At 43.5% G+C, this 26844-nt stretch overlaps 1 protein-coding gene across 4 annotated transcripts in view; it reads left to right on the plus strand.

The window, feature by feature from the left end:
- Window positions 1–2633: 2633 nt before the first annotated feature.
- gnb1l (guanine nucleotide binding protein (G protein), beta polypeptide 1-like) overlaps window positions 2634–26844 on the plus strand; it is an 82658-nt gene continuing 58447 nt past the window's right edge. The window contains exons 1-2 of one of the 4 annotated variants that reach the window (XM_063073225.1): window positions 2639–2763; window positions 17052–17220. Coding sequence is in view for 2 of the 4 variants with exons in the window: in XM_063073222.1 (XP_062929292.1) it covers window positions 20666–20701 (36 nt within the window). In the remaining 2 variants the exon portion in view is untranslated. Of the gene's footprint in view, window positions 2764–17051; window positions 17221–20603; window positions 20702–26844 lie in introns of those variants that run through there. The other 3 variants (XM_063073223.1, XM_063073226.1, XM_063073222.1) reach the window with 3 other exon arrangements.

Genomic DNA, 26844 nt, shown 5'->3' on the forward strand with positions numbered 1-26844 from the left:
GAACCATGTACAGGAACACAGTCATAGGTGAAAAGGGAGTACAGAAGAGGGCTCAGCACACAGCCTTGAGGCACGCCGGTGTTCAGGGAGAGAGTGGAGGAGGAGAGGTTGTCTAACTTAACTGATTGGGGTACTAAGCATTTGACAACATTGCATCTATTTCCCCAACTTCTCACCTCCTCTTTTCCAGGACTGAGTAACGTCAGAATTACCCTGGTCCTCCCCTTCCAGCCCATCAGCCCCTGGATTCAGCAGATCTGAATTACTGCCGCTGGCATTTAGGGCAGCAATCAAGGTCCTCCATCTCTGACAGTGTTCAGGGCTTCCTTCATCATGTCAGTGGCTTCCTCTTAGTTCTCACTACTGTCAGTCATGCAAGTCCCGGATGGAGACTCAGGAATACTGTTGCATTCAGATCTAGAAGGATTCTTCATTGCTGTTTCTGTAACAATTGTCTTTTGAGCAGTCAGGGTTGTTAGCTCTGAGCTGAACCCCCAATCTGGGAGACCAGTGGACTACTCTTCGTTTGTCTCCTACCTTTTCTACCCTTTAACCCAACCAAGAGCCAATGCATAAAGCCCTGACTCCAGCCAACAGCCCTCGGATTCAACAGATTTGAATGACTGCCGCTGGGGTTTAGGGCAGCAATCAAGGTCCTACATCTCTGGTGGTGTTCAGGGCTTCCTTCATCATGTCATTGAGGCACACAAGCCTCCAAACCCTACGACAAGGTTGTGGTATAAAAGATTATAATCCACAAATTCTACCACCTAAGTGTTTTCAGCTCTTGAAAGGCCAGATACATCTTTCCCCCCTCCCCTTTTTGTATTTCACAGGGACTGTTCACTTTACGACCTCGTGGTCCAGTTTACCATGGCCCTACTAAACAACGCCCAATCTAGTGGATTGCATTCACTGCCAACATTGTGGTCCCATTTACATTGGAGATACAAACCATTTTTTGGAGTTTATGTTGCAGTGCAATTACATACAGTCCATAGTAGCAACCCCAAGCTTCCAATTGTCCACCACTTTAACTCCACACCACGTCTCAACACCTTAGTTCATTGAAAGGGGTGTCACAGGTAGATAGGCCGCACATTGGCCTTTATAAATCAAAGTATTGAGAGCAGGAGATGGATGTTATGTTGAAGTTATGTAAGAACATAAGAACATAAAAAACAGGAGCAGGAGTAGGCCACCAGGCCCATCAAGCCTGCTCCCTCATTCAATAAGATCTTGGCTGATCTGGCCATGGACTCATCTCCACCCACCTGCCTTTTCCCCATAACCCTTAATTCCCCTATAAGACGTTGTTGAGGCCTAATTTGGAGTATTGTGTGCAATTTTGGTCACCTACCTACAGGAAAATATCAGTAAGTTTGAAAAACTGCCTGGAGGACCTGAGTTATAGGGAAAGATTGAATAGGTTAGGACTTCATTCCCTGGAACATTGAAGAATTTGATATACAAAATCTCAGAGTAAATGCAAGCAGGTTTTCCCACTGAATACTACAACCAGAGGTCATGTGTTACGGGTGAAAGATGAAAAATTTAAGGGGAACATGAGAGGAAACTTCTTCACTCAGAGGGTGGTGAGAGTGTGGAATGAGCTACCTGCACAAATGGTGTAAGTGAGCTCGATTTCAATGTTTAAGAGATGTTTGGATAGATATATGGATGGTAGGGTTATGATCCCAGTGCACGTCAATGGGAGTAGGCAGTATGGGCTGAAGGGCCTGTTTCTGTGCTGTACTTTTCTATGACTTTGTGCCTTATTAATATGCAGCCCTCTGAAGTGATGTAATAGGGTCCACAGAAATTTAATTAACAGGTTCGGGGTTCAGCTCAGGGCTAACAACCCTGAATGGTAAAACAAAATTGTTAAGAAACAGTAATGAAGACTCCTTCCACATCTGAGTGTGACGGTATTCCTGAGTCTCCACCCGGGACTTGCATGATCAACAGTAGTGTAAATCAACAGGAAGCTACTATCCTGATGAAGGAAGCCTTGAACACGGACCTTTATTGCTGCCCTGAACGCCAACGGTGTTACGGGCAGTAAGTAAATAAGTAACAACACCTTCATACTGGCACATTCTGAACTTGCTATTAACTTCTGTAAGCAATTTGATATCTCAGAGTATATCAGTCATCCATCTGTGATATTGACCCAATATTTTGTTTCTTCCCCACTGGGAGGAAGTACAGGAGCCTGAAGGCCCACAATCAGTGATTCAAAAACAGTTTCTTCCCCTCTGTTAACAGTCCATGAACACCATTTTTTACTTTTTACACTATTTCCTTAGTTTAGCACTATTTATTTCGTAACTTATAAAATGGGTATGACTTTGTAAGATACTGCTGCTGCACAACAGCAAATTTCATCTCATATGAGTCCCTCCCTGTTGGTCAGGGTCGACCACGAATGTTGCATCCTGCTGTCTACGTGATGCTAGATTTGCTGAGTGCTCCCGCAGTAAAATAAATCGCAGGGTTGTATTTTGTGACATATGTACTTTGATAATAGCATTTATATTAATTACCTCATCCTTCGAAGATGCCTACATTTCCCAGAAGGCACGGCGGCAGCAGCCGGAAGCTGGAACCAGAGTGCGCTTGCGCAGACCGTACGGCCGCCGTCGGTGGACACGAGGTCGGCCGACGTGCGTTCCTGGGCTGAGTGCCGGTCACCGAGCGTGCGTGCTGACACCGTGGTTGCCCTGGTAACGAGGGCGGAGCCTACATGCCGGTCCGGGCCCGGTGAGCTGACTGGGATCTCGGTGGGAAGGGGGTGTCTCAGTGTACGGGCGGCGTGACTGGAATGGGGAGGGTTACCTTCCTGCACGGCAGTGGAGAGGGGGAGATCCTTCACTGCGATTGAAAGGGGCTCCCTCACTGCACTGGGAAGGAATGGGAGATCCCTCACTCATTTCACTTGGAAGGATCACTCATCCCATTGGAGGGAATGGGGACTAGACTCAGGTTGTACAGCATGAAAACAGGCCCTTCAACCCAACGCTTTTGTGGTGACCATTGATTCTGTTGTATTTCTTTGTTCCACTGTGAATGCCTAAGACAATGAATCTCAGGGTAGTATATGGTGACAAATACTCTTTTGATACTAATTTGATAATAAATTTACTTTGAACTTTGAAGTGTCTAAGAGAGGTGGTCCCATTTGCCTGTGTTTGACCTTTATCCCTCAATAAAACCTTTCCTATCCATGTATCTGTCTAATGTCTTTTGAACATCATAACTGTGCCATCCTCTAGCAGGGGTTCCCAACTTGGGGTCCATGGATCACTTAGTTAATGGCATTGGTCCATGGCATAAAAAAGGTTTGGAACCCCTGTTCTAGAGTCTCCTCATGGCAGCTTGTTACATACATCCATCATCAAAATCAGGTTTAATATCACCAGTATATAGCATGATATTTGTTGTTATAGGGCAGCAGTATTATATATTATATAATAAAAGTAAATTACCCTAAGTATATATTTTAAAAAGTTAAATAATAGTGCAAAAAGAGAAAAAAAAATAGTAAGGTGGTGTTCACGGGTTCAATGTCTATTCAGAAATCGGATGGCAGTGGGGAAAAAGCTGTTTCTGAATCATTGAGTGTGTGCCTTCAGGCTTCTGTACCCCCTCCGCATTGGTAACAATGAGTACAAGCCATGTTTCTATGTTTCTATACCACGGGTGATCGGGGTCCTTAATGATGGACACCACCATTTTGAGGTATCGCTCCTTGAAGATGTCCTGGATGCTGGGGAGCATTTTTCTATGTGGAAAAAGTTGCCCCTTGGGTCTTTAGTAAGTCTTTCTCCTCTTACCTCTATTTTTACACTATTCTACCCTGCAGAGAAAGTACTGCAGACAGTCTCCTTATCTACACCCTTCTTGATTTTGTATTCCCTCACAAGGTCACCCTGAGCCTCCCATGTTCCAGAGAGAAGTTTCCTAGCCTATCCAGCCTCCTTATAACTCAAACCTTTCATCCTTCTGTGCATGGAGTTCAAAAGAATCAATAACGTAAATCATAAAACACTACAACACAGTAACAGGCCTTTTGGCCCATCTAGTCCATGCTGACTTGTTTCCTGCCTAGACCCATTGACCTATCCAAATTTCTCTTTAAGTGTTGAAATCGAACCTGCATTCACCACTTCCGCTGGCAGCTCGTTCCACATTCTGAGTGAAGAAGTTCCCCCTCAAGCTCACCTTAAATATTTCAACGTTCACCCTAACCTATGACCTTCAGATCTATCTCAGCAACCACAGTGGGAAAAGCCTTCTTCCATTTACCCTATCAATAATTTTGTATACCTCTATCAAATCTCCTCTTAATCTTCTGTGTTCCAAGGAAATAATGTCCTAACCTATTCAACCTTTCCATATGGCTCAGATCCCCAAGTCCCTGCAGCATCCTTGTAATTTTTTTCTGCACTTTTTCAATCTTATGTATATCTTTCTTGTAGGAAAACTAAAACTGCGCACACTACTCCAAATTAGCCCTCACCAAGGTCTTATACAGCTTCAACATAACATCCCAGCTCCTGAAAATTGTTTAATTCAAGATTCGAGATAGTTTAATGTCATTTCCTGTATACAAGTGTAAAAGAGAACAAAAAGTTACTCTGGATCTGATGCAGTACCAGAAAATCCGCAGAGCTAATGAACACAATAATAATAATAAAGCACAATAAATATAAAAACATAAGATAGCTTATCTTAGCAGCCCATAATCCATCATCAGGGCCCCTCCCCACCCAGTATATGCTCTCTTCTCACTGCTCCCATCAGGGAGAAGGCACAGGAGCCTCAGGACTCATACCACCGGGTTCAGGAACAACTATTACCCTTCAACCATTAGGTTCTTGAACTAGAGGGGACAGCTTCACTCAAATTCACTTGCCCCATCACTGAAGTGTCCCACAACCTACAGACTCACTTTCAAGGACTTTTCATCTCATGTTCGTGACGTTTTTTCTTTCTTTTTGTACTTGCACAGTTTGTTCTCTTTTGCACACCTCAGATCTGCCTCATTAGTGCGGTCTTTCATTGATTATATTATGGTTATTGGATTTATTGAGTATGCCCGCAAGAAAATGAATCTCAGAGCTGTATATGGTGACATATATGTACTTTGAACTTTATATACAGTACTTTGCAAAGTCTTAAGGTCGTGGTTCATTCAATTTCCCTCTCAACCCTCTCTAAAAAATCTATTTGAATAGGTTCTTGATTAGTAAGTCTGCCAAAGGTTAAAGGGAGAAGGCAGTAAAATGGGGTTGAGAGGGAAATTGGATGAACCATGAAGCAGACTTAATGGGCTGAATGGCTAATTAAGATCATAAGACATAGGAGCTGAATTAGGCCATTTGGCCCATCCAGACGGCTCCGCCATTCCACCAGGGCTGATTTATTATCCTTCTCAAACCTATTCTCCTGCCTTCTCCCCAGAACCCTTGATACCCTTATAATCAAGAACCACTTTAAATATATCCAATGGCTTAGCCTCCACAGGTGTCTGTGGCAATGAATTTCACACATTCACCACCCTCTGGCTAAATAAAATCATCCTCATTTCTGTTGTAAAAGGATGAGCCTTGATTCTGAGACTGTGCCTTCTGGTCCAAGACTCTCCCTCTATAGGAGACATGTCCACTCCATTCAAGCCTTTCAGTATTTGTTAGATTTCTTTTGAACTCCAGTGAGTACAGGTGCTCTGCAAATATTAACCCTTCCATTCCCGGGGACATTCCTATGAATCTCATAATTCTACTCCTATGTCTTATGGTGAGATATTAAAGAAAGGCTATTCTACTCAGAGAGAAAACATCCTTGGGTGGTATTTTAAAGCAGAACAGGGGAACTATCCTAGGTGTTGCTGACAATATCTAGATCACAACAAACATGACAGAAATGAAATATTTCAGTGAGCCCTTGAGTGTTGTGCTTCCTACATTACAGACGTGACTGTAATTCCAAAAAAAACCTCATTTGACCGAGGTTCTAAAAGAGAGGTTGTACAGGTCCAGAATTCCTTCTCCGAAAACCCGAAGTTTTTTTGTGGAGTGTGGAGCGTGTTGCGCCAACAGCTGACGTCCCTCAGGTGTGACGTGGCAGCACTAGCAGAGGCTGCCAGACGTCAGTTGTGGCTCAGCGCTCGTACTGGTTACACGTGCATTTGTTGTTCGCTGATATTTTGTGTTCACTGTTGACTTTGTGTTTAATTTCACTGTGAAAATGTCAAAAAGAGCTGCAGATACGCCTATGGGTAACAATGAGAAAAAGCACCTATCATTATCAATAACACAGAAAGTGGAGTTATTGCAGAAGCTTGAACGTGGTGTGTCTGTGCGGCGTCTTACTGAAGAATATGGTGTCGGAACTACCACTGTATATGATTTAAAGAAGCAGAAAGACAAGTTACTGAAGTTTTATAGTGACAGTGATGACATAAACTAATGAAAAATAGGAATACACTGCATAGGGCAAAAAATGAAGATCTTGCATTCCTTGAGTGATGGGGAAATTGCTGAAATGGTGTTAAATACAGATAAGCATGAAGGTAGTAGTGATGATGATGATGGCAAAGTGAACACAGATGAAAAAATCCCCATTGACGATATGGTGAAAATGTGTGATCAGTTAATTGCTGGCCTTGAACAGCATGCATTTATCAGTGAGCAAGAGATTATGGCAGTTTACAACAGGAATTCAGCAGATGCTGGAAATTCAAGCAACACACATCAAAGTTGCTGGTGAACGCAGCAGGCCAGGCAGCATCTCTAGGAAGAGGTACAGTCGACGTTTCAGGCCGAGACCCTTCGTCAGGACTAACTGAAGGAAGAGCTAGTAAGAGATTTGGGAGGGGGAGGGGAGATCCAAAATGATAGGAGAAGACAGGAGGGGGGAGGGATGGAGCCAAGAGCTGGACAGGTGATTGGCAAAGGGGATACGAGAGGATCATGGGACAGGAGGTCGAGGGAGAAAGACAAGGGGGGGGACCCAGAGGATGGGCAAGGGGTATATTCAGAGGGACAGAGGGAGAGAAAGAGAGTAAGAATGTGTGTATATAAATAAATAACGGATGGGGTACGAAGGGGAGGTGGGGCATTAGCGGAAGTTACAGAAGTCAATGTTCATGCCATCAGGTTGGAGGCTACCCAGACGGAATATGAGGTGTTGTTCCTCCAACCTGAGTGTGGCTTCATCTTTACAGTAGAGGAGGCCGTGGATAGACATGTCAGAATGGAAATGGGATGTGGAATTAAAATGTGTGGCCACTAGGAGATCCTGCTTTCTCTGGCGGACAGAGCGTAGGTGTTCAGCAAAGCGGTCTCCCAGTCTGTGTCGGGTCTCGCCAATATATAGAAGGCCACATCGGGAGCACCGGACGCAGTATATCACCCCAGCTGACTCACAGGTGAAGTGTTGCCTCACCTGGAAGGACTGTTTGGGGCCCTGAATGGTGGTAAGGGAGGAAGTGTAAGGGCATGTGTAGCACTTGTTCCGCTTACAAGGATAAGTGCCAGGAGGGAGATCAGTGGGGAGGGATGGGGGGACGAATGGACAAGGGAGTCGCGTAGGGAGCAATCCCTGCGGAATGCAGGGGGGGGGGAGGGAAAGATGTGCTTAGTGGTGGGATCCCGTTGGAGGTGGCGGAAGTTACGGAGAATAATATGTTGGACCCGGAGGCTGGTGGGGTGGTAGGTGAGGACCAGGGGAACCCTATTCCTAGTGGGGTGGCGGGTCCGAAGGTGTGGAAGGGTCTGGAATAGGGACAACAAATACCTCCTCATGGCGGAGAGGGTCGCCTTCAGAGCTTGACGGGAGAAGCGGCGAGAGGCAGAGGCAGTTTACTCAGTTAAAGAGAGATTGCAGATTGCTTAGACATAAACCTATGTTAATGAGACAGGTGACACTTGAAGAAGTCTTTAAAAATGCCGTCTGTCATAGTGGTGCTTCATAACTTGAGAATCCTGTTCCTGGCCCATCAGGTACCTGTAGAGTATTTAGCTTTGTTTGCCAGACGTAATGCAACTTAGCTAGAGGTACCTGTACGTATTTAGCTTAGTGTGAACCTGTATATGTCCTAGAGTATTTACGTTCTACACTTATTCCAATAAGTAATTTACCATGTGTTTGATTCGGTTCATTTGAAGCTGTATATTTTTATGTTTTATTGAATGTTTCTGTTGGAGATAAAATGTACTAGTGTATTTATGGTCTATAATTATCCCACTATTTCATTTCTCAGTATATTACTCTATAAATAAACTGTAATAGTATTTGTAAAAGGGTGCGGATTGGGAAAACCCAGAAGTTTTCTCTCCAACACTCATTGTTTGAGCATGTACAGACTTTTTTTCTTGTCATTATTCCCTAAGCAATACAGTATACAGTAACAACTATTTACATAGATTTACATTGTATTAGGTATTATAAGTAATCTAGAGATGATTTAAAGTATACGGAGGATGTGCGTAGGTCCAGAGCTCCCCCGGGTCCTAAAGTCCACCCGCACTGAGACAGGTTAATTATCAATTTACTGAAATCCGAAAAATTCTGAATTCCGAAATGCAACTGGTCCCAAGGATTTCAGATAAGGGATTGTGGACCTGTACAATAATACAAGTTCCTGTGTTTGTCTATCTTTGAGTGCTGTACTTACAAAGGCTATAAACCCGAGAGATTCTGCAGATGCTGGAAATCCAGACAACCACTCACAGAAAATATTTATGGAAATGAGAAAACAGCTTCGCTTTGGGCCCAGATCCTTCTTCAAGACAGGAAAAGAAGGGGGAAGATGCCAGAATATAAAGGTGGAGGGAGGGAGTGGAAGGAGCATAGCTCAAAGGTGATAGCGGAAGTCAGATGAGTGGGAAAGGTAAAGGGCTGGAGGGGAAGGAATCTGATCGGAAGGGAGAGTAGACATTGGAGAAAGGGAAGGAGAAGGGGGCCCAGGGGGAGGTGATTGGCAAGTGAGAAAAGGTAAGAGGCCAAATTGGAGAATAGAAGAGGGGAAGGGGAGGAGTGATGCTGCCTTTTGTATGTTGAAAGGCCTCGATAGAGTGGACGTGGAGAGGAGTGGTGAGGAAGTGTTTAACAAGATAAATCAGACTCAGAATAGAGGGATGTCCTTTTAGAATGAAGATGAGAAGGAATTTATTTCACCAGAGAGTGGAGAATCTGTGGAACAGGTGGCTGTGGAGGCCTTCGGTATATTTACCTGATAGATTCTTGATTACCGTAGTCAGGGCATGAAGGGATATGGGGAGAAGGCAGGAGATTGGGCAGAGAGGGAAAATGGAAAATGGATGAAGTGGCAGAGCAGACTCGATGAGCCAAATGGCCTAATTCTGCTCCTATATCTTATGGTGTTATTAAATAACCATACTTCTGATTTTGATGATGTAAGTGAAGCTCTTCACTAGGCAGTTGAAGTTTTTATTCCTTTCAGCTCACAACTGAGTGCCAACGTGCTAGTGTAACTAATCCTTTTAGAATGTAAGATTATGCACTAGTGAGTATGCTTTAATTGGGGGTTTGGGTTTTGAGGCGATGACACGAACACAATTCTGTTTCTCTGTCCCCACATAAGATCAGGAACTTTTGGTGGTGTTTCCTGTCAATTTCATTGTGTGACATTGGGTGGCCTGGTGGAGATAACATCTCCTTCCTTCTGCTAGCCTTGTGTAAGAGGCCCTTTCCTTCTGTTAGCTTGCAAGTCACCCTTGGACAAGGTGCAGCACCTGCTTAGCAACCCCCTCCCCCACCCATCAGGGTCATGTGAAGCCATGGGAGAAGGTGGTGGATGGTCGTTTGAGCAGCTGGTACGTACCACAAGTCCTGGTTATACAACCACTGACGCCAGGCAGACAATCTCCAACCAGTATTGATGATGAATGGGGTCACCTGTCCTGTCAAGATGCTGCCCAGAAGAAGGCAAACCGTGTCGGTAGAAAAATTAGCCAAGAACAATCATGGCCATGGAAAGAGCAACAGTGTGAAGGGGTCTTCCCCCAGACAACGATCCGTCACGTGGTAGACAGATTAAAGGCAGATAGAAGACCATGATCACCCATGTCATACAACACGGCACATAATAATGACATTAGTAATAATTCAGGTTAAATTTTAGGTCAGAGAGCACCAACCACCTTATTTTGCAGTGACAGGAGAAAATATATTTCAAAGTTCAAAGTACATTTATTATCGAAGAATGTATATGTAAAACATAGAACATAGAAGAGAACAGCACAGGAAGAGGCCATTTGGCCCACAATATTGTGCCGAACCAACTAGAAAGCAAATCCAATCCCTCTTACCTACACCACGTCCATATCCCTCCATCTCCCTCTCATCCATGTGCCTATTCAAACATCTCTTAAGATGTATTTACCTCTACCACCATACCAGGCAGCACATTCCAGGCATCCACCACTCTGAGTAAAAAAACTTAACCCTTACATTTCCCTTGAACCTATCCCCTCTTATGTTCAATGTATGTCCTCTGGTATTAGACATTTCTACCTTGGGAAACAGATACTCTCTGTCTACTCTATCTATACCTCTCATTATCTTTTAAACCTATATCAGATCTCACCTCAGCCTCTGCCTCTCCAGAGGAAACAACCCAAGTTTGTCTAGCCTCTCGTGATAGCATGTGCCCTCTAAACCTCCTTCAATAAGCTGCGGTAAATCCCATTATGCCCTGGGGACTTATCCACCTTAGTACTCATTAGGAAGGCCAACACTTCCTCCTCCTAGACCTCTAAATGCCCTAAAGTATTTATACACTCCGCACTGATCTCCTAGTCCTCCACGTCCTTTTCGTTGGTAAGTACTGAAGGAAAGTTCTCATTAAGTACCTCAAGCAACACATATAAAAGTTACACACATCAAAGTTGCTGGTGAATGCAGCAGGCCAGGCAGCATCTCTAGGAAGAGGTACAGTTGACGTTTTGGGCCGAGACCCTTCGTCAGGACTAACTGAAAGAAGAGCTAGTAAGAGATTTGTAAGTGGGATGGGGAGGGGGAGGGATGGAGCCAAGAGCTGTACAGGTGATTGGCAAAAGGGATATGAGAGGATCATAGGACATAGGAGGCCTAGGGAGAAAGAAAAGGGGGAGGGGGGAGAAAAGCCCAGAGGATGGGCAAGGGGTATAGTGAGAGGGACAGAGGGAGAAAAAGGAGAGAGAGAAAAAGAATGTGTGTATATAAATAAGTAATGGATGGGGTACAAGGAAGAGATGGGGCATTAACGGAAGTTTGAGAAGTCAATGTTCATGCCATCAGGTTGGAGGCTACGCAGATGGAATATAAGGTGTTGTTTCTCCAACCTCAGTGTGGCTTCATCTTGACAGTAGAGGAGGCCGTGGATAGACATATCAGAATGGGAATGGGACGTGGAATTAAAATGTGTGGCCACTGGGACATCCTGCTTTCTCTGGCGGACAGAGCGTAGGTGTTCAGCGAAACGATCTCCAGTTTGCGTCGGGTCTCACCAATATATAGAAGGCCTCATTGGGAGTACCGGACGCAGTATATCACCCCAGCTGACTCACAGGTGAAGTATCGCCTCACCTGGAAGGACTGTCTGGAGCCCTGAATGGTGGTGAGGGAGGAAGTGTAAGGGCATGATCTCCCAGTGGCCACACATTTTAATTCCATGTCCCATTCCGATTCTGATATGTCTATCCATGGCCTCCTCTACTGTAAAGATGAAGCCACACTCAGGTTGGAGGAACAACACCTTATATTCCGTCTGGGTAGCCTCCAACCTGATGGCATGATCATTGACTTTTCAAACTTCCGCTAATGCCCCACCTCCCCTTCGTACCCCAATCGTTATTTATTTATATACACATTCTTTTTCTCTCTCTCCTTTTTCTCCCTCTGTCCCTTCCACTATACCCCTTGCCCATCCTCTGGTTTCCCCCCCTCCCCCTTTTCTTTCTCCCTAGGCCTCCTGTCCCATGATCCTTTCATATACCTTTTGCCAAACAACTGTCCAGCTCTTGGCTCCATCCCTCTCCCTCCTGTCTTCTCCTATCATTTTGGATCTCCCCCTCCCCCTCCCACTTTCAAATCTCTTACTAGCTCTTCTTTCAGTTAGTCCTGACGAAGGGTCTCGGCCCGAAACGTTGACTGTACCTCTTCCTAGAGATGCTGCTTGGCCTGCTGCGTTCACCAGCAACTTTGATGTGTGTTGCTAAAACTTTTCCATGGACGGCTTCCAGACCGTTCCGGCTGACCGGATGTGCACTGAGAGCAGTAAGCCTAAAGGGGTTGGGTGCTTACTGTTCTGGTTAACAACAGATGGTGCAATCCGGGTCATATTACGATTGAGGAATGTGTTTGTAGCCCGGACATTGAACTTTCTGCTGTTGGACTTCGGCCATATTCCACCAAGATACAGCACTGGGCGTCACGGGAGGTTGTTCCTGCCTGTGGCCATCGAATATTCAGCTCCTCCCGTGGAGGGTCAGACACCCTGAGCCAATAGGCTGGTCCTGGACTTACTTTCCATATGGCATAGTTTGCATTTTGTTGTTTGATTGTTTGTGGTTTTTGTATTGTTATATTTATGCTCTATTCTTGGTTGGTGCGGCTGTAATGAAACCCAATTTCCCTTGGGATCAGTAAAGTATATCTATCTATCTATATATGTATGTATAGAATGCCTTGGGACTCACCATTATCTACTGTATGTTATACAACCTTGTGATTCGTCTCCTAGCAGGGAGCCAGGAAACAAACCCAAAACAAACCATAAAGAAGACCGTCAAACACCCAATGTGCAGACAAAAAATCAGGCCTCCACAGCTGCCTGTGACAGAAGTTGGTAGATTCTTGATTGGTCAGGGCATGAAGGGATACGGGGAGAAGGTCGGAGATTGGGGCTGAGAGGAATAATGGATCAGCCATGATGAAATGGTGGAGCAGACTCGATAGGCCAGATATCCTGGCCTATATCATATGGTTTATCATAAATCATGCAAACAATAAACACAAGCAAATAGCGTTCTGAACTGAAGTCCACAAAAAGAGTCCATCCGCAGACCTTTAGTTCTGCACAAAGAGGAGCAGTGAGCTGAACCGGCCCATCCAACACCTTGGCTCGGGCCACGATATCCTGACCTTTTCAATTTGGCCTGGTGCCAAACTCCTGGTCCAAACATCGAGTTTAGTCTCTTTGATCTGCTCTGGGGGCCTGTACCCCATCGCCTTGAGTCAGTCCATACCCGACCTTTCCCATTTGGCCACACATATGAAACATAACAAGCTCATTGAGACTCATAAGACAGCTTACCTTGCAGGAACTTCAATTGTTGTCTGTAGCTGAGATATATTTTACATTCTGTTGCCCTTGGGCACTAAACAGTGAAACTCTACTTAAAGACGTACAATGAGGTTTAATTTCATATTGTTGACACTGCTTTCATAACTATTGCAATGCAAATATGCCGACAGTTTATAAAGTTCATTTTCCATCCCTCTTAACAGCTGCTGTGTTCAATGTGTGTGGGCTGCTGTAACTATTATGCATGTTGCCACCTACCTACAGTCTGACCCTATTTCCCCAGACAATGGAGTCTACAGGATCCAGCTCAGAATGATTATCACATCTCGTGCTGCTTTCAGAGCACACATTTCAGCTGGAGTGATATTGAAACGCCTTCAAAAGTCAACAGTTAAAAATAATTGCTGTTTATGTTCATTTTCACTAAATAGAAAGAGTCGATGAAAATTATTTGTTCTGATTTAGATTCATCCATATAAGTATAATGTGCTGTCTCTTGCTCAGATTATAACATTCAATCAATTAATACCTTTATCTTTGTTGTCCTACTAACATGTCTTCAGGACTTCTGGCTGTCTGCCGGTTACCAGTGGAGTTCTACAGGGGTCAGTATTGAGACCGCTGCTTTTTATCATATACAGTACGTCAGTGTTTTGGACTATGGGATTAATGGATTTGTGGCTAAATTTGCTGATGGTAGAAAGATAGGTGGAGGAGCAGGTAGTGTTGAAGAAACAAAGAGCCTGCAGAGAGACTTAGATAGTTTAGGGGAATGGGCAAAGAAGTGGCAAATGAAATACAATGTTGGAAGGTGTATGGTCATGCACTTTGGTGAAAGAAATAAACGGGCAGACTGTTATTTAGATGAGGAAAGAATTCAAAATGCAGAGATGCAAAGGGACTTGGGAGTCCTTGTGCAAGATACCCTAAAGTTAACCTCCAGGTTGAGTTGGTGGTGAAGAAGGCAAATGCAATGTTGGCATTCATTTCTAGAGGTATAGAATATAAGAGCAGGGATGTGATGACCACACTTGTGAGACCACACTTGGAGTATTGTGTGCAGTTTTGGGCTCCTTATTTTAGAAAGGATATACTGACATAGGAATGAATGCAGGAATGAAAGGGTTACCGTATGAGGAACGTTTGGCAGCTCTTGGGCTGTATTCCCTGGAGTTCAGGAGAATGAGGGGGATCCCATAGAAACATTCCGAATGTTAAAAGGCCTGAACAGATTAGATATGGCAAAGTTATTTCCCGTGGTAAGGGAATCCAGGATAACAGGGCACGACTTCAGGATTGAAGGACGTCCATTTAGAACAGAGATGCAGAGAAATTTCTTTAGTCAGAGGGTGGTAAATCTGTGAAATTTGTTGTCATGAGTGGCTGTGGAGACCTAGTCATTGGGTGTATTTAAGGCAGAGATAGATAGGTTCTTGATTAGCCAGGGCATCAAAGGGTATGGGGAGAAGGCAGGGGAATGTGGATGACTGGAAGAATTGGATCAGCCATGATTGAATGGTGGAGCAATCTTGATGGGCTGAATGGCCTACTTCTGCTCCTGTATCTTATGGAAGTCCCTACAAAGGACTGTGAGTACTGCTGAGAAGATCATTGGGGTCTCCCTGCCATCCATCAGGGACATTTAAGATCATAAGATACAGGAGCAGAATTAGGCCATTTGGCCCAGCAAGTCTACTCTGCCATTTCATCATGGCTGATCGATCTACTCTTAGCCCTAATCTCCTGCCTTCTCCCTGTACCCCTTCACGCCCTGACTAATCGAGAAAGGATTAGGAGCACTATGTAGACAGGGGCCTTAATATTATCAACGATTGCACCCATCCATCCAGCATCCTCTTTGACTTCATACCATCAGGCAGGAGACTCCGATGCATAAATACAACAATGGTCAGAGTGGGAAACAGTTTCTTCCCTCAGGTTATTAGATTCCTGAACTCCCTGCTGCATTGCATTTGAAGTGTTACTGGATAATCTGTTCTGTACTCTACAATATTTAATTTATGCACTCTACTTTGTTTATCTATGTGTAATTCATTTGTAGATTTAATTTTTACTTTCTTAAGTTATTGTGTGTTATATGTACTACTGTGCTTTACACCCTCGTCTGGAAAAATGTCTTGATTGGCTGCATACATGTAGAGTTAATAGCAATAAACTAGACCTGACATGTATGGATAGGTTCAAAGTTTAAAATAAGTTCGATTATCAAAGTACATTAATGTCACCATATATATTTACTTGTGGGCATTCTCAGGAAATCTATAAACTGGTAACTATAACAGGATCAATGAAAGATCAACCAGAGTGCAGAAGACAACAAACTGTGCAAATGCAAATATAAATAAACAGCAATAAATAATGAGAACATGAGATAAAGAGTCCTTAAAGTGAGATAATTGGTTGTGGGAACATTTCAATGATGAGACAAGTGAAGTTGAGTGTACTTATTCCCTTTAGTTCAAGAGCCTGATGGTTGAGGGGTAATAACTGTTCCTAAACCTGGTTCATTGTGTGCAAAAAAAATCATGTCATCAGTCTCTTAATAATTTGATTCTGTATTCTGTTGTCACACTGTCAAAGCTTAGCTAGAAGTAGGGTGTCTGTTTTAATGTACACTCAATGGCCACTTTCCATCATTGCTTATCTATTTCTATTATTATTAATATAACTTTTTTTCTTTCTATTTGTATTTCTACAATTTTGTTGTGTTTTGGACACTTTGTTTGCCTTGTTGGTGCGGTCTTTCATTGATTCTATGGTGACTGGATTTATAGATTTTGCAGGAAAATGAATCTCAGGGTTAAATATGGTGACATATATGTACTTTGATAATACATTTACATTGAGCTTTATTAGGTACCTCTTGTGCCTACTAAAATAGCCACTGAGTGTATGTTCTTCTGCTGAATTTCAAGATACAATGTGTTGTTCACCCAGAGATGCTCTTCTGCACACCACTGTTATAACGTGTGGTTATTTGAGTTACTGTCGCCTTCCTGTCAGCTTGAACCAGTCTGGCCATTCTCCTCTGACCTCTCTAATTATCAAGGCATTTTTGCCCATAGAACTACCGCTGGCTGGATTTTTTTTGTTTCTTGCACCATTCTCTAAAAGCTCTAGAGAATGTTGTGCCTGAAAATTCCACGATGTGAGCAGACACTCAAACCACCCCGTCTGGCACCAACAATTATTCCATGGCCAAAATCACTTTGATCACAATTCTTCTGCATTCTGATGTTTGGTCTGAACAACAACCCCTTGACCATGTTCAAAGGTTCAAAGGTCTAATTTAATGTCAGAGAAATGTATACAATATACATCCTGAAATGGTTTTTCTTTGCAAACATCCACGAAAGCAGAGAAGTGCCCCAAAGAATGACCGACAGATAAACATAAGAACCCCAAAGTCTTCTCCAGCTCCCCTCCCGCGCGTAAGCGGCTGCGAGCAACAATCCCCCTCCCCCCGCTGGCAAAAAGAAGCAAGTATCGGTACTGTCACCAAGGATTCAAGTGTGAGCAAAGCAGTAGCAAAGACACAGACTTGCAGTTACCCCAAAGACTCGCCTTTCACCTGACATTCGACATATCACAGATTCTCTCTCTCCCTAATAAGGGAGAAAAAGGTGTCTCCGTTTTCCCAGCGAGCGAGGAGACATAACATGCAATTTGATGGTTTACGATGTTAGAAGTGTGTTACGTCACTTTTTTTTAGCTCTGTGCCTCAAGATCGTAAAGATCCCAGGTCTTCGGGCCCACAGCAAATATTCCGGCCCCCCCGACGACACACGAGTCTCCTGCCGTGACACTGCGTCCTTTTATGTATTGAGTTGCTGCTACGTGATTGGCTGATTCGATATTTGCATTAACAAGCAGGTTTACAGGTATGTTGAATAAAGTGGTCACCGAGTGTATGTCTATTGTGTACCATTTAAATCAGGGGTTCCCAACTTGGGGTCCACGGCATAATAAAAGGTTTGGAGACCATGATTTAAATGGAGTTATAAAGCCACTGTGTCTGACCTGACTATCAAGTACCCATCATAAATGCAATATGAAAAAGGAATCTGGCTTGACACAGGACAGAGGGTGCAGTTTGGCTTATTGTTCCTTGAAAATAGGTTCTGTTCATACTGCTCTGTAGATGTATAATTTGGTATTACAGACAAAGGAAAGCATCATGTAGAAAATTGTTCTCGTACACGATGCCCTCTTAGTCATCTGTTGAGAAAAATGGTCGTGTAGTTGTTAGCACAGCGACCCGGGTTAATTTCCCACTGCTGCCTGTGAGTTTGTACATTCTCACTGTGACCATGTAGGTTTCCTCCCACAGTCCAAAGACATGCTGGTTAGTAGGTCAATTGGTTATCGTAAATTGTCCCGTGAGTAGGCTAGGGGGTTGCTGCATAGGACATCTCGAAAGGGTAGAAGGGCCTGTTCTGTGCTGTTTTCTTATCCTTACTGCCCGTTAATGCTGCTGCCATTTAGAGAAACAGTGAAGGTCCTCTATCTTTGGCAGTGTGTAGAGCTTCCTTCATTGTGTCAAGTAGCTTCCTCTTGGTTTTCACTACAGTCAGTCACGCAAGTCCCAGCTAGAGACTCAGGAATACCATCGCACTCAGATGTAGAAGGATCCTTCATTGCTGTTTCCGTAACAATTTCGTTTTACCAGTCAGGGCTGTTAGCCATGAGCTGAACCCTCAAATCTGGAGGACTTTCACTCTTAGTCTGGCCTCTACCCTTTGACCTGTTTGTCATGGGTGACCCTACCAAGAGCCAAAGCATAAAGCCCTAATTCCAGCTTACATAGCTCTCCTAGTCACACAAGCCTCTGAACCAATGACAAGGTTTTGGTCCTCTTGGTGGTCCATGCTGTATCTCAACAAATAATAAATAAACTAAGTTCATATTTCTGCACCTTTCATGATAAATTCCTTCATAGATGCTCAGAGTCATGCATCTGACTTTTAGCTGATTTGCCCTCGAGTGTCCTTCAATGAAATTACCTCAGTACTGAATGTTACGTGCATCATGTCATTCTGGGTGTCTTTGTACTTTACCATGGAAATTATAGAGCTAGATTAATTCATTTTTGGCTCATTGTGCTTTCAGAGTGAGCTGTTTCCTCAGCTTTACTTCCCTGACCCTGTTGTTACATTTTTTCTTTTAAAATATTTACGTGTTTCCTTCGAAACTGCCTTATCAATCCTTTCTTATTCATCAGCATCATTATGTGCTGTGTTGTATGATGGTGATCCTGGTCTTTCAACAACCATGATTGTTTTCTACACAAGTGGTTTTCCATTGCCTTCTTCTGGGCAGTGTCTTTACAAAACGGGTGTCCTCGGCCATTATCGATACTCTAGAAAGTTTATCTGCCCGGTCTGTGGTTGCACACCCAGGACTTGTGATCTGCAGCAGCTGCTCATGCGACCATCCTCCACCTGCTCCCATGGCTTCACGTGACCCGAATTGGGGTGGGAGGGGGGCCAAGCAGGTTCTACACCTTGACAAGGGTGACCTGCAGGCTAGTGGAGGGAAGGAGCTCCTTACACATCCTTTGATAGACACGTATCTCCACCCCACCACCCAGCTGTCTTTAAAATGTCCAGTAAAACCATGCCCAATGCTCTGTCTACTTTTTTCGGTTCAATCCATTCTGGTCATTGAGAGCCCAACATACGTTTCAGTCCACTTAAAAATAATATTCTAATCTGCCTGACGGTGTTAAAGGTGTATATTCTTCAAGTGGATTAAGTACCTGGCTACTATTAGAACATAGAACAGTACAGCACAGGACAGGCCATGAGGCCCCCCACCTACACAATGCCCATATCTCTCCATCTTCCTTACATCTGTATATTAGCCAAAAATCTCTTAATGTATCTACCTCTACCACCATACCAGGCAGTGCATTCCGGGCATCCACCACTCTCTATCTCCACCCCCCCCCCCCCCGTCTCTATCTCCCCTCCCCCCCCTCGATCTCTATCTCCCCCCACCTCGGTCTCTATCTCCCCCCCCCCCCCCATGCTAGAGAGTGATGCAGCCAGTTAGAAAGCTCTGGATGATACATCTAGGAATATACGGGAATCAGATTCATCGAAACAGACAGTGAAAAACATCAGTTGCATTAGCAACCAGAGCATGTGCTGTGGGCAGCCCACAGTGTCGCCACAGAGTCCAGTGCCAACATAGATTGACCACAATATTTGGCAGAACCTGTAGCCAGCTGCACTGTCTGAATCATGTTTAATATCACTGAACGTTTGTATGAAATTAGTTGATTTTGTGGCAGCAGTAAAGTGCAATACATAATAAACATTGCTGTCTCCCATTTCCGTTTCATCTCTCTTGAAAGTTTTACGATTAAGAAGAGTTATGGCCTCAGATGTGTTCTTTTGTCGTTTCTTGTCAGAAGTTCAATTCCTGACACTGCCTATAAGGAGTCTGTACGTTCTGCTCCATGACCGTGTGGATTTCCTCCCACAGTCCAAAGATGTACTGGTTGTTAGGTTAATTGGTCATGGATTCATAGAGAAGTACAGCACAGAAGCAGACCTTTTGGCCCATCTAGTCTGTACTAAATCATTTAAAATGCCTTCTCCCATCGACCTGCACTGGGACCATAGCCCTCCATAACCCTCCCATTTATGTGCCTATCCACCACTTGCACTGGTAGTTCGTTTCACACTCACAATCCTCTGAGTGAAGTAGTTTTCCTTCATGTTCCCCTTAAACTTTTTACCTGTCACCCTAAACCCATGACCTCTAGTTGTGGCCCCACCCAATCTCAGTGGAAAAAGCCTGCTTGCATTTACCCTGTCTATACCCCTCATAATTTTGTATATCTCCTTTCAATCTTCTACGTTCCAAGGAATAAAGTCCTAACCTATTCACTCTTTCCTTACAACTCAGGTGCTCCAGTCCCAGCGACATCCTTGTAAATTCTCTCTGTATTCTTTCTATCTTTGGAATTGTAAATTGTCCCATGATTAGGCTAGGGTTAAAATTGTAGGTGTGGCTCGAAGAGCCGGAAGGGACTATTCTGCACGGTATCTCAATAAAGTAAAATAAAAAAAATAGTACTTGAATATGTCAAAACTTTAAATCATGTGTTTCTTTGAAAAGTTTTATCCATCGGGTACCCAGTTTTACTCTTTTTCTATTTATCTTGCATAAGCGGAAAGAGAATGTTTTCAGGCCTTACTGACCAGGTGAAATTCCAAACTCGCGTTTTTAGCTGTGTGCTATTGACCTGTTTTGTTGAAGGTTCATCGCTGGCGGTGGTTTACGGCTTGTGGTCACAGTGTACATGGTGAAGGATTAATGGCTTCGTGTTATTCATTGCAAGTTTCATCTGGGGTAATGTTAAATAATTAACTACTGGAAAATAATCCAATCTCAGAGTCAGAATCAGGTTTAATATTACTGGCATATGTTGTGAAATATGTTAACTTTGTGGCAGCAGTACAATGCAATACATGATAAATGTAGAAAAAACTGAATTCAGTAAGCATATATATTAAATAGTTAAACTATGTTAAGTTGTGCAAAAACTGAAATTTAAAAAACTGTGCGTTAGTGTTCATGGGTTCATGTCCATTCAGAAATCAGATGACAGAGGGGAAGAAACTGTTCCTGAATTGTTGAGTGTGTGCTTTCAGGCTTCTGTACCTCCTTCCTGATGGTAACGATGAGAAGAGGGCATGTCCTGGGTGGTGGGCATCCTTGATGATGGCCGCTGCTTTTCTGAGGCACCACTCCTTGAAGATGTCCTGGATGCTATGGATGCTAGTGCCCTTGATGGAGCTGATCAATTTTATAATTCCCATCAGGTTACTTTGATCCTGTACAGTAGCAACCTGCCCCCATACCAGACGATGATGCAGCCAGTCAGAATGCTCTGCATGGTACATCTGTAGAAAGTTTTGTGTGTTCTAGGTGACAAAGCAAATCTCCTCAAACTCCTGGTATCTTGCTGTAGGTGCACCAATACATTGGGACAAGGTTAGACCCTTAGAGGTGATGTTAATTGGAAGTTAATTTCAGCTTCTCTTTTTCAATCCTCTGTAACTTTTCAGATATGGCTCACTTGTTTATTACTGGGTCACTGTCATATAATGAACCACAAAACAATAAAGTAGCTTTCTCTGAACTTAGCAAGAAACATCCTGAATGCCAACTAAATGTGACATACTGTAGTATCTGGAATGACAGAATCTCATGCCAAAAGTTGGAAATAGAATTGGCAAGACTTGTACAAGTTAACTTTGAAAATATCCTCAAGTTTCAAATAGAATCCATGTTTTTGAAACTTTATCTGAATCCTACAGAATCCTCTATACGGTAAGTGCTCATGGGTAACACAATCATGACTAATCAATCTATTCTGTCTTTGACAAAAATATTGAACTTCTATAGAGTCCATTCTACTGACACTGATCCTGTTCTCTTTACTCCGTCTGTACGCCATGTTCTGTTATGAATCCATTTTAAAAGTTTAGTACACCATTCATCCAATCTTAGCACACAAAAGCTAATCGGTATCTTTCTGGAGCGGTAATTTGTGAAATAATGCCGGGGTCAAGGGTGCCACTGTCAGTCATACAGACGCATCCACTCCCGAAAATGCATCGTTGGCGCACTGCAATGGGACCCGGATCTTTTGAAGCCAGAAGGAATTGCCAAGCAAGCCCTTCCAAAGGCTGGGCCTGATAGTGGTTTCAATTGAATTAGGGTCTCCGGTCCCTCAGGTGCTGACAGAAGCCCCGGCTCGCGATTATTTCTGATTTAATAACATGAAGGGGAAGCAGGCTTTTGCTTGATAATTAGGCCTAATTAGTGAGAATGTGTTGATGGACAGGCCATCATACGGTCACAAGGAAACAAACTTTCTTTATCCAAGGCTTAGAGTCAGATTACAGTTCCTGTGTTATCTGCTTCTGCCGACTACAAGGCTGACTCATGGTTACTTCTTCAAAGAAGGATAGGATCCACGATATATGGGATTGGGAAGAGAATATTGAAAAAGAATATCTCTTTGATTCATTTTAACTAAATTAATTATACCCTCCCCCCCCCATTAAATTATCACTGTCTTTTAGTTGGAATTACAGAAGTGATCCAATTTCAGCTTTGGTAAAGCAATGAATAAGAATCTTTTCTCAATTTATTTCTAAATGAGTTCAAAGCTGCCTGTTGCTTAATGCTGATAAGAAGTATTTAGTGATTGTACAGTTTTGTTAAAATACTGCCTTTGCTTTTCTGCTGTCTCATTGAAAGAAAAGAGTGGAATGGGCACTGTGAACCACTAATTGATTTCAGCACTCTTTGTCACGCACAGATCGCACAAAGTGGATGTTGTCTTTTCCTGTTTACTAATTTCTAAGACGCTGTATCTCAGGCCATAAGATGCAAGAGCAGAATTAGGCTATTTGGCCTGTCGGGTCTGCTCCGCCATTTCATCATCGCTGGTGCATTTCCCCCTCTGCCCCAATCTCCTGCCTTCTCCCCATATCCCTTTGTATCCCAGCTGATCGAAAATCTATCAACCCCTGCCTTAAATAAACCCACTGCCATCTGTGGCAATGAATTCCACAGATTTGCCACTCTCCGGCTAAAGAAGTTCTTCCTCAGCCCCATTCTAAATGAACGTCCCTCTATTCTGAGGCTGTGTCCTCTAGTTCCTCATCTCCATTCTAATCTGGGCGGCTCAGTAGTGTACTGATTAGCACAATGCTTTGTAGTACTGGTGACCCACTGCTGCCTGTAAAACGTTTATATGTTCTCTCCATGACCGTCTGGCTTTGCTCCGGGTGCTCCCATTTCCTCCCACGTTCCAAAGACGTACCAGTTGGCGGGTTTAATTGGTCATTATAAATTATACCGTGATAAGGCTAGGGTTAAATTGGGGAATTGCTGAGTGGTGAGGCTGGAAGGGTCTAGTCCAAACAGTGTCTCCAATCACAAAGAGGAGAAAATCTGCAGGTGCTGGAAGTCCAGACAACACACACAAAATACTGGAAGGATGAAGTAAAGAGCTGGGAAGTTGATTGGTGAAAAGAGATACTGGACTGGAGAAGGAGGGGTCCAGTAGGAGAGAACAGAAGGCCATGGAAGAAAGAAAGGAGGGGAGGAGCACCAGAGGGAGGCGATGGCAGGCAAGGAGATTAGCTGAGAGACGGAAAAGGAGATGGGGAATGGTGAAGGAGGTGGGGGGGCATTACTGGAAGTTCAAGAAATCGATGTCCATGCCATCAGGTTGGAGGCTATCCAGACGGAGTATAAGGTGTTGTTCCTCCAACCTGAGTGTGGCCTCATCACGACAGTAGAGGAGGCAATGGATTGACATATCGGAATGGGAATGGGAAGTGCCCGCTGGGAGATCGTGCTTTTTCTGGCAGACGGAGCGTAGGTGCTCGGCAAAACGGTCCCCCAATTGATGTCAGGACTCACTGATATACAGGAGGCCACCTCGGGAGCACCGAACACAGTATATGACTCAAACAGACTCACAGGTGAAGTGTTGCCTCATCTAGAAGGACTGTTTGGGGCTGTTTGTAGTGAGGGAGGAGGTGTAGGAGCAGGTGTTCCACTTGCAAGAATAAGTGCCAGGAGGGAGATCAGTGGGGAGGGATGAATGGACAAGGGATTTGCTTAGGGAGTGAAGGGAGTGATCCCTGTGGAAAGCAGAAAGTGGGGGGGGGGGAGAGGGAAAGATGTGCTTGGTGGTGGGATCTTGTTGGAGATGGCGGAGGTTTCGGAGAATTATGTGCTGCACGTGGAGGTTAGTGGGGTAGTAGGTGTGGACAAGAGGAACCCTATCCCTGGTAGGGTAGCAGGAGGATGGGATGAGAACAAACATATGTGAAATGGAAGAGATGTGGTTGAGGGCAGCATTGATGGTAGAGGAAGGGAAGCCCCTTTCTTTGAAAAAGGAGGACATCTCCTTCATTTTAGAATGAAAAACCTCATCCTATATCTCAATCTGAATCAGGAATCAGAATCGGGTTTAATATTACTAGCATATGTTGTGAAATTTGTTAACTTTGTGGCAGCAGTACAATGCAATGCATAATGAATGTAGGGAAAAATACTGAATTACAATAAGTATATATAGTATGTGTGTGTGTGTGTGTGTGTGTGTATATAAAATGTTAAATTAGTAGTGCAAAAAATAGGAAATTAAAAAAGTAGTGAGGTAGTGTTGATGGGTTGAATGTCCATTCAGAAACCGGATGGTAGAGGGAAGAAGCTGTTCCTGAATCATTGAGTGAGTGTCTTCATGCCCCTGTACCTCCTCCTTGATGGTAGCAATGAAAACAAGGCATGTCCTGGGTGATGGCGGTCCTTAATTATGGACGCTGCCTTTTTGAGACATCGCTCCTTGAAGATGCTCAGGATGCTATGGAGGCTAGTGCCCATGATGGAGCTGATTAGGTTTACAACTCTGCAGCTTATTTCGATCCTGTGCAATGCTCCTGCCCACCCCTCCCCATACGGTGATGCAGCCAGTTAGAATAAATAAATAAATGCAGTCTTAAGTGTTAAAATATTTGAATATTGAACAGTCTGGTATATAATTTTTCATCTCTGCACCCGTTTCCGATACTAAAAATGTCTCACTGCTAATGGTGTAGCCTGTGACATTTTTTATGTATGTAGACCTTCAGCTGTGACATTATTCTGAAATTAATTGCTATTAAAATAACATTCCATATGTTTGACAAAGGAGTGATAAGTGAAAGCCTTTTTGTCAAACATATGTTCAAAGGAGAAATGAGCTAGCACAAAACATACTTCCTAACAGTTAAGAGAACATGGCTGTGAGAACTTCTTAATCCTTCAACGTTTACTTAGGAAGCATTACCCTGCAGTGGTTTTAATTAGGGAGGCTGGGCGGACAAATCTGAGTGGTTGACAGATTAGCAATGCACAATTAAGCCGGGGTTTTTTCACCAAGCAGTTTTCTAATCGCGACAGGATATCCAGGTCCTTTTTTTCCTCTAGATGTTTGCGGACATTACTCACCGAGGCCAGTTTGCACGTAGCATCAAAAATAAATCATGAGACTTGCTGTTTGAAGGAGAAAATTCTTGCCTTCATTATTCTTAGACTGGGTGTCAACATCTATCCTGGGCCCAAGATATCAATGCAGTTACAAACGAAAGCACACCAGTAGCTATAGTTCCTTGGGAGTTTGAGGAGATTTGGTATCACTTGCAAATTTCTACAAATGTACCATGGAGAGCATTTGAGCTGGCTGCATCTCCATCTGGTATGGGGGTGGGGGTGGGGGGGGGAGCTACTGCACAGGATCAAAAGAAGCTGCAGAAAGTTGTGAACTCAGTCAGCTGCATCATGGGCACCAGCCTAGTAGTATCCGAGTGATGCATTATTAAGGCAGCATCAATCATTAAGGACCCACATCACCCAGGACATGCCCTCTTCTCACTGTTACCATCAGGAAGGAGGTACAGGAGACTGAAGGCACACACTCAGCGATTCAGGAACAGCTTCTTCCCCTCTGCTATCCAATCCCTGAATGGACATTGAAGCCATGAACATTACCTCACCACTTCTTTGCACTACTTAATTTAACTGTTTCATATTTATAATTCTATATCTATTAACAATTTTTATTACGTATACTATTTTACAGTTGCCGCAAAACAACAAATCCCATGACATAAACCAGTATTATTAAACCTAATTCTGATTCTGATATCATTCATAAGAGGGATTGAGTTGGTGGGAAAGAGAAAAATGTTCAAGTCTTTCACATGATACATACTTTATTTGTTGCTCTTACTGTGATATGCTGCTGGTCAGGTTGGGCTGGCTCCAGCCTGCAGTCAATGCGAAACACAACGCTAAATTGACTGTTTCGGTGACTCTGTGGTTTGGTGTTTTATGTTCTGTGTGGTATTTGCTCTTTTTTTGCCATTTGTACGATTTGTTCTTTTTTTTTGCGTGTGGGGTGTTTGATGTTTTTTGAATGGTTTCCATGGTGTTTCTTTGTTTGGTGGCAGTCTGTGGAAAGGCAAATCTCAGAGTTGTATACTGCTTATGTACTTAGATAATAAATATATTTTGATTCTTTTTGATCTTCGATGTTTTCAACAGAATAGCTGCACGGAAAGTAAGTGCTGCTAAACAGACATGGAGCAAACCTGAGAGCAAGTTGTAAATAGAGGTTATAGGTACCGTCCCATGCAATCAGTGTAGTTTAGGTCACGCAAGTGTTCAAGAAGATTCAAAATCATTCATCGTCATTCTAAGTACGTGAATGTACATGAGTGTAAAGGAGATCAAAATAATTGTTACTTTGGATTTATTGTAGCACAAAAAACATTAAAAACACAATATATTGCTGATGATTAGTGGTGTTCCATAGGGGTCTGTGTTGGGACCAATTCTTTTTACATTATATATCAGTGTCTTGGATGACGGAATTGAATGGCTTTGTTGCAAAGTTTGTAGACAATTCAAAGATAGGTAAAGGG

Source organism: Mobula hypostoma, chromosome 21 (assembly GCF_963921235.1).
Source record: "Mobula hypostoma chromosome 21, sMobHyp1.1, whole genome shotgun sequence".
Classification (NCBI taxonomy): domain Eukaryota; kingdom Metazoa; phylum Chordata; class Chondrichthyes; order Myliobatiformes; family Myliobatidae; genus Mobula; species Mobula hypostoma.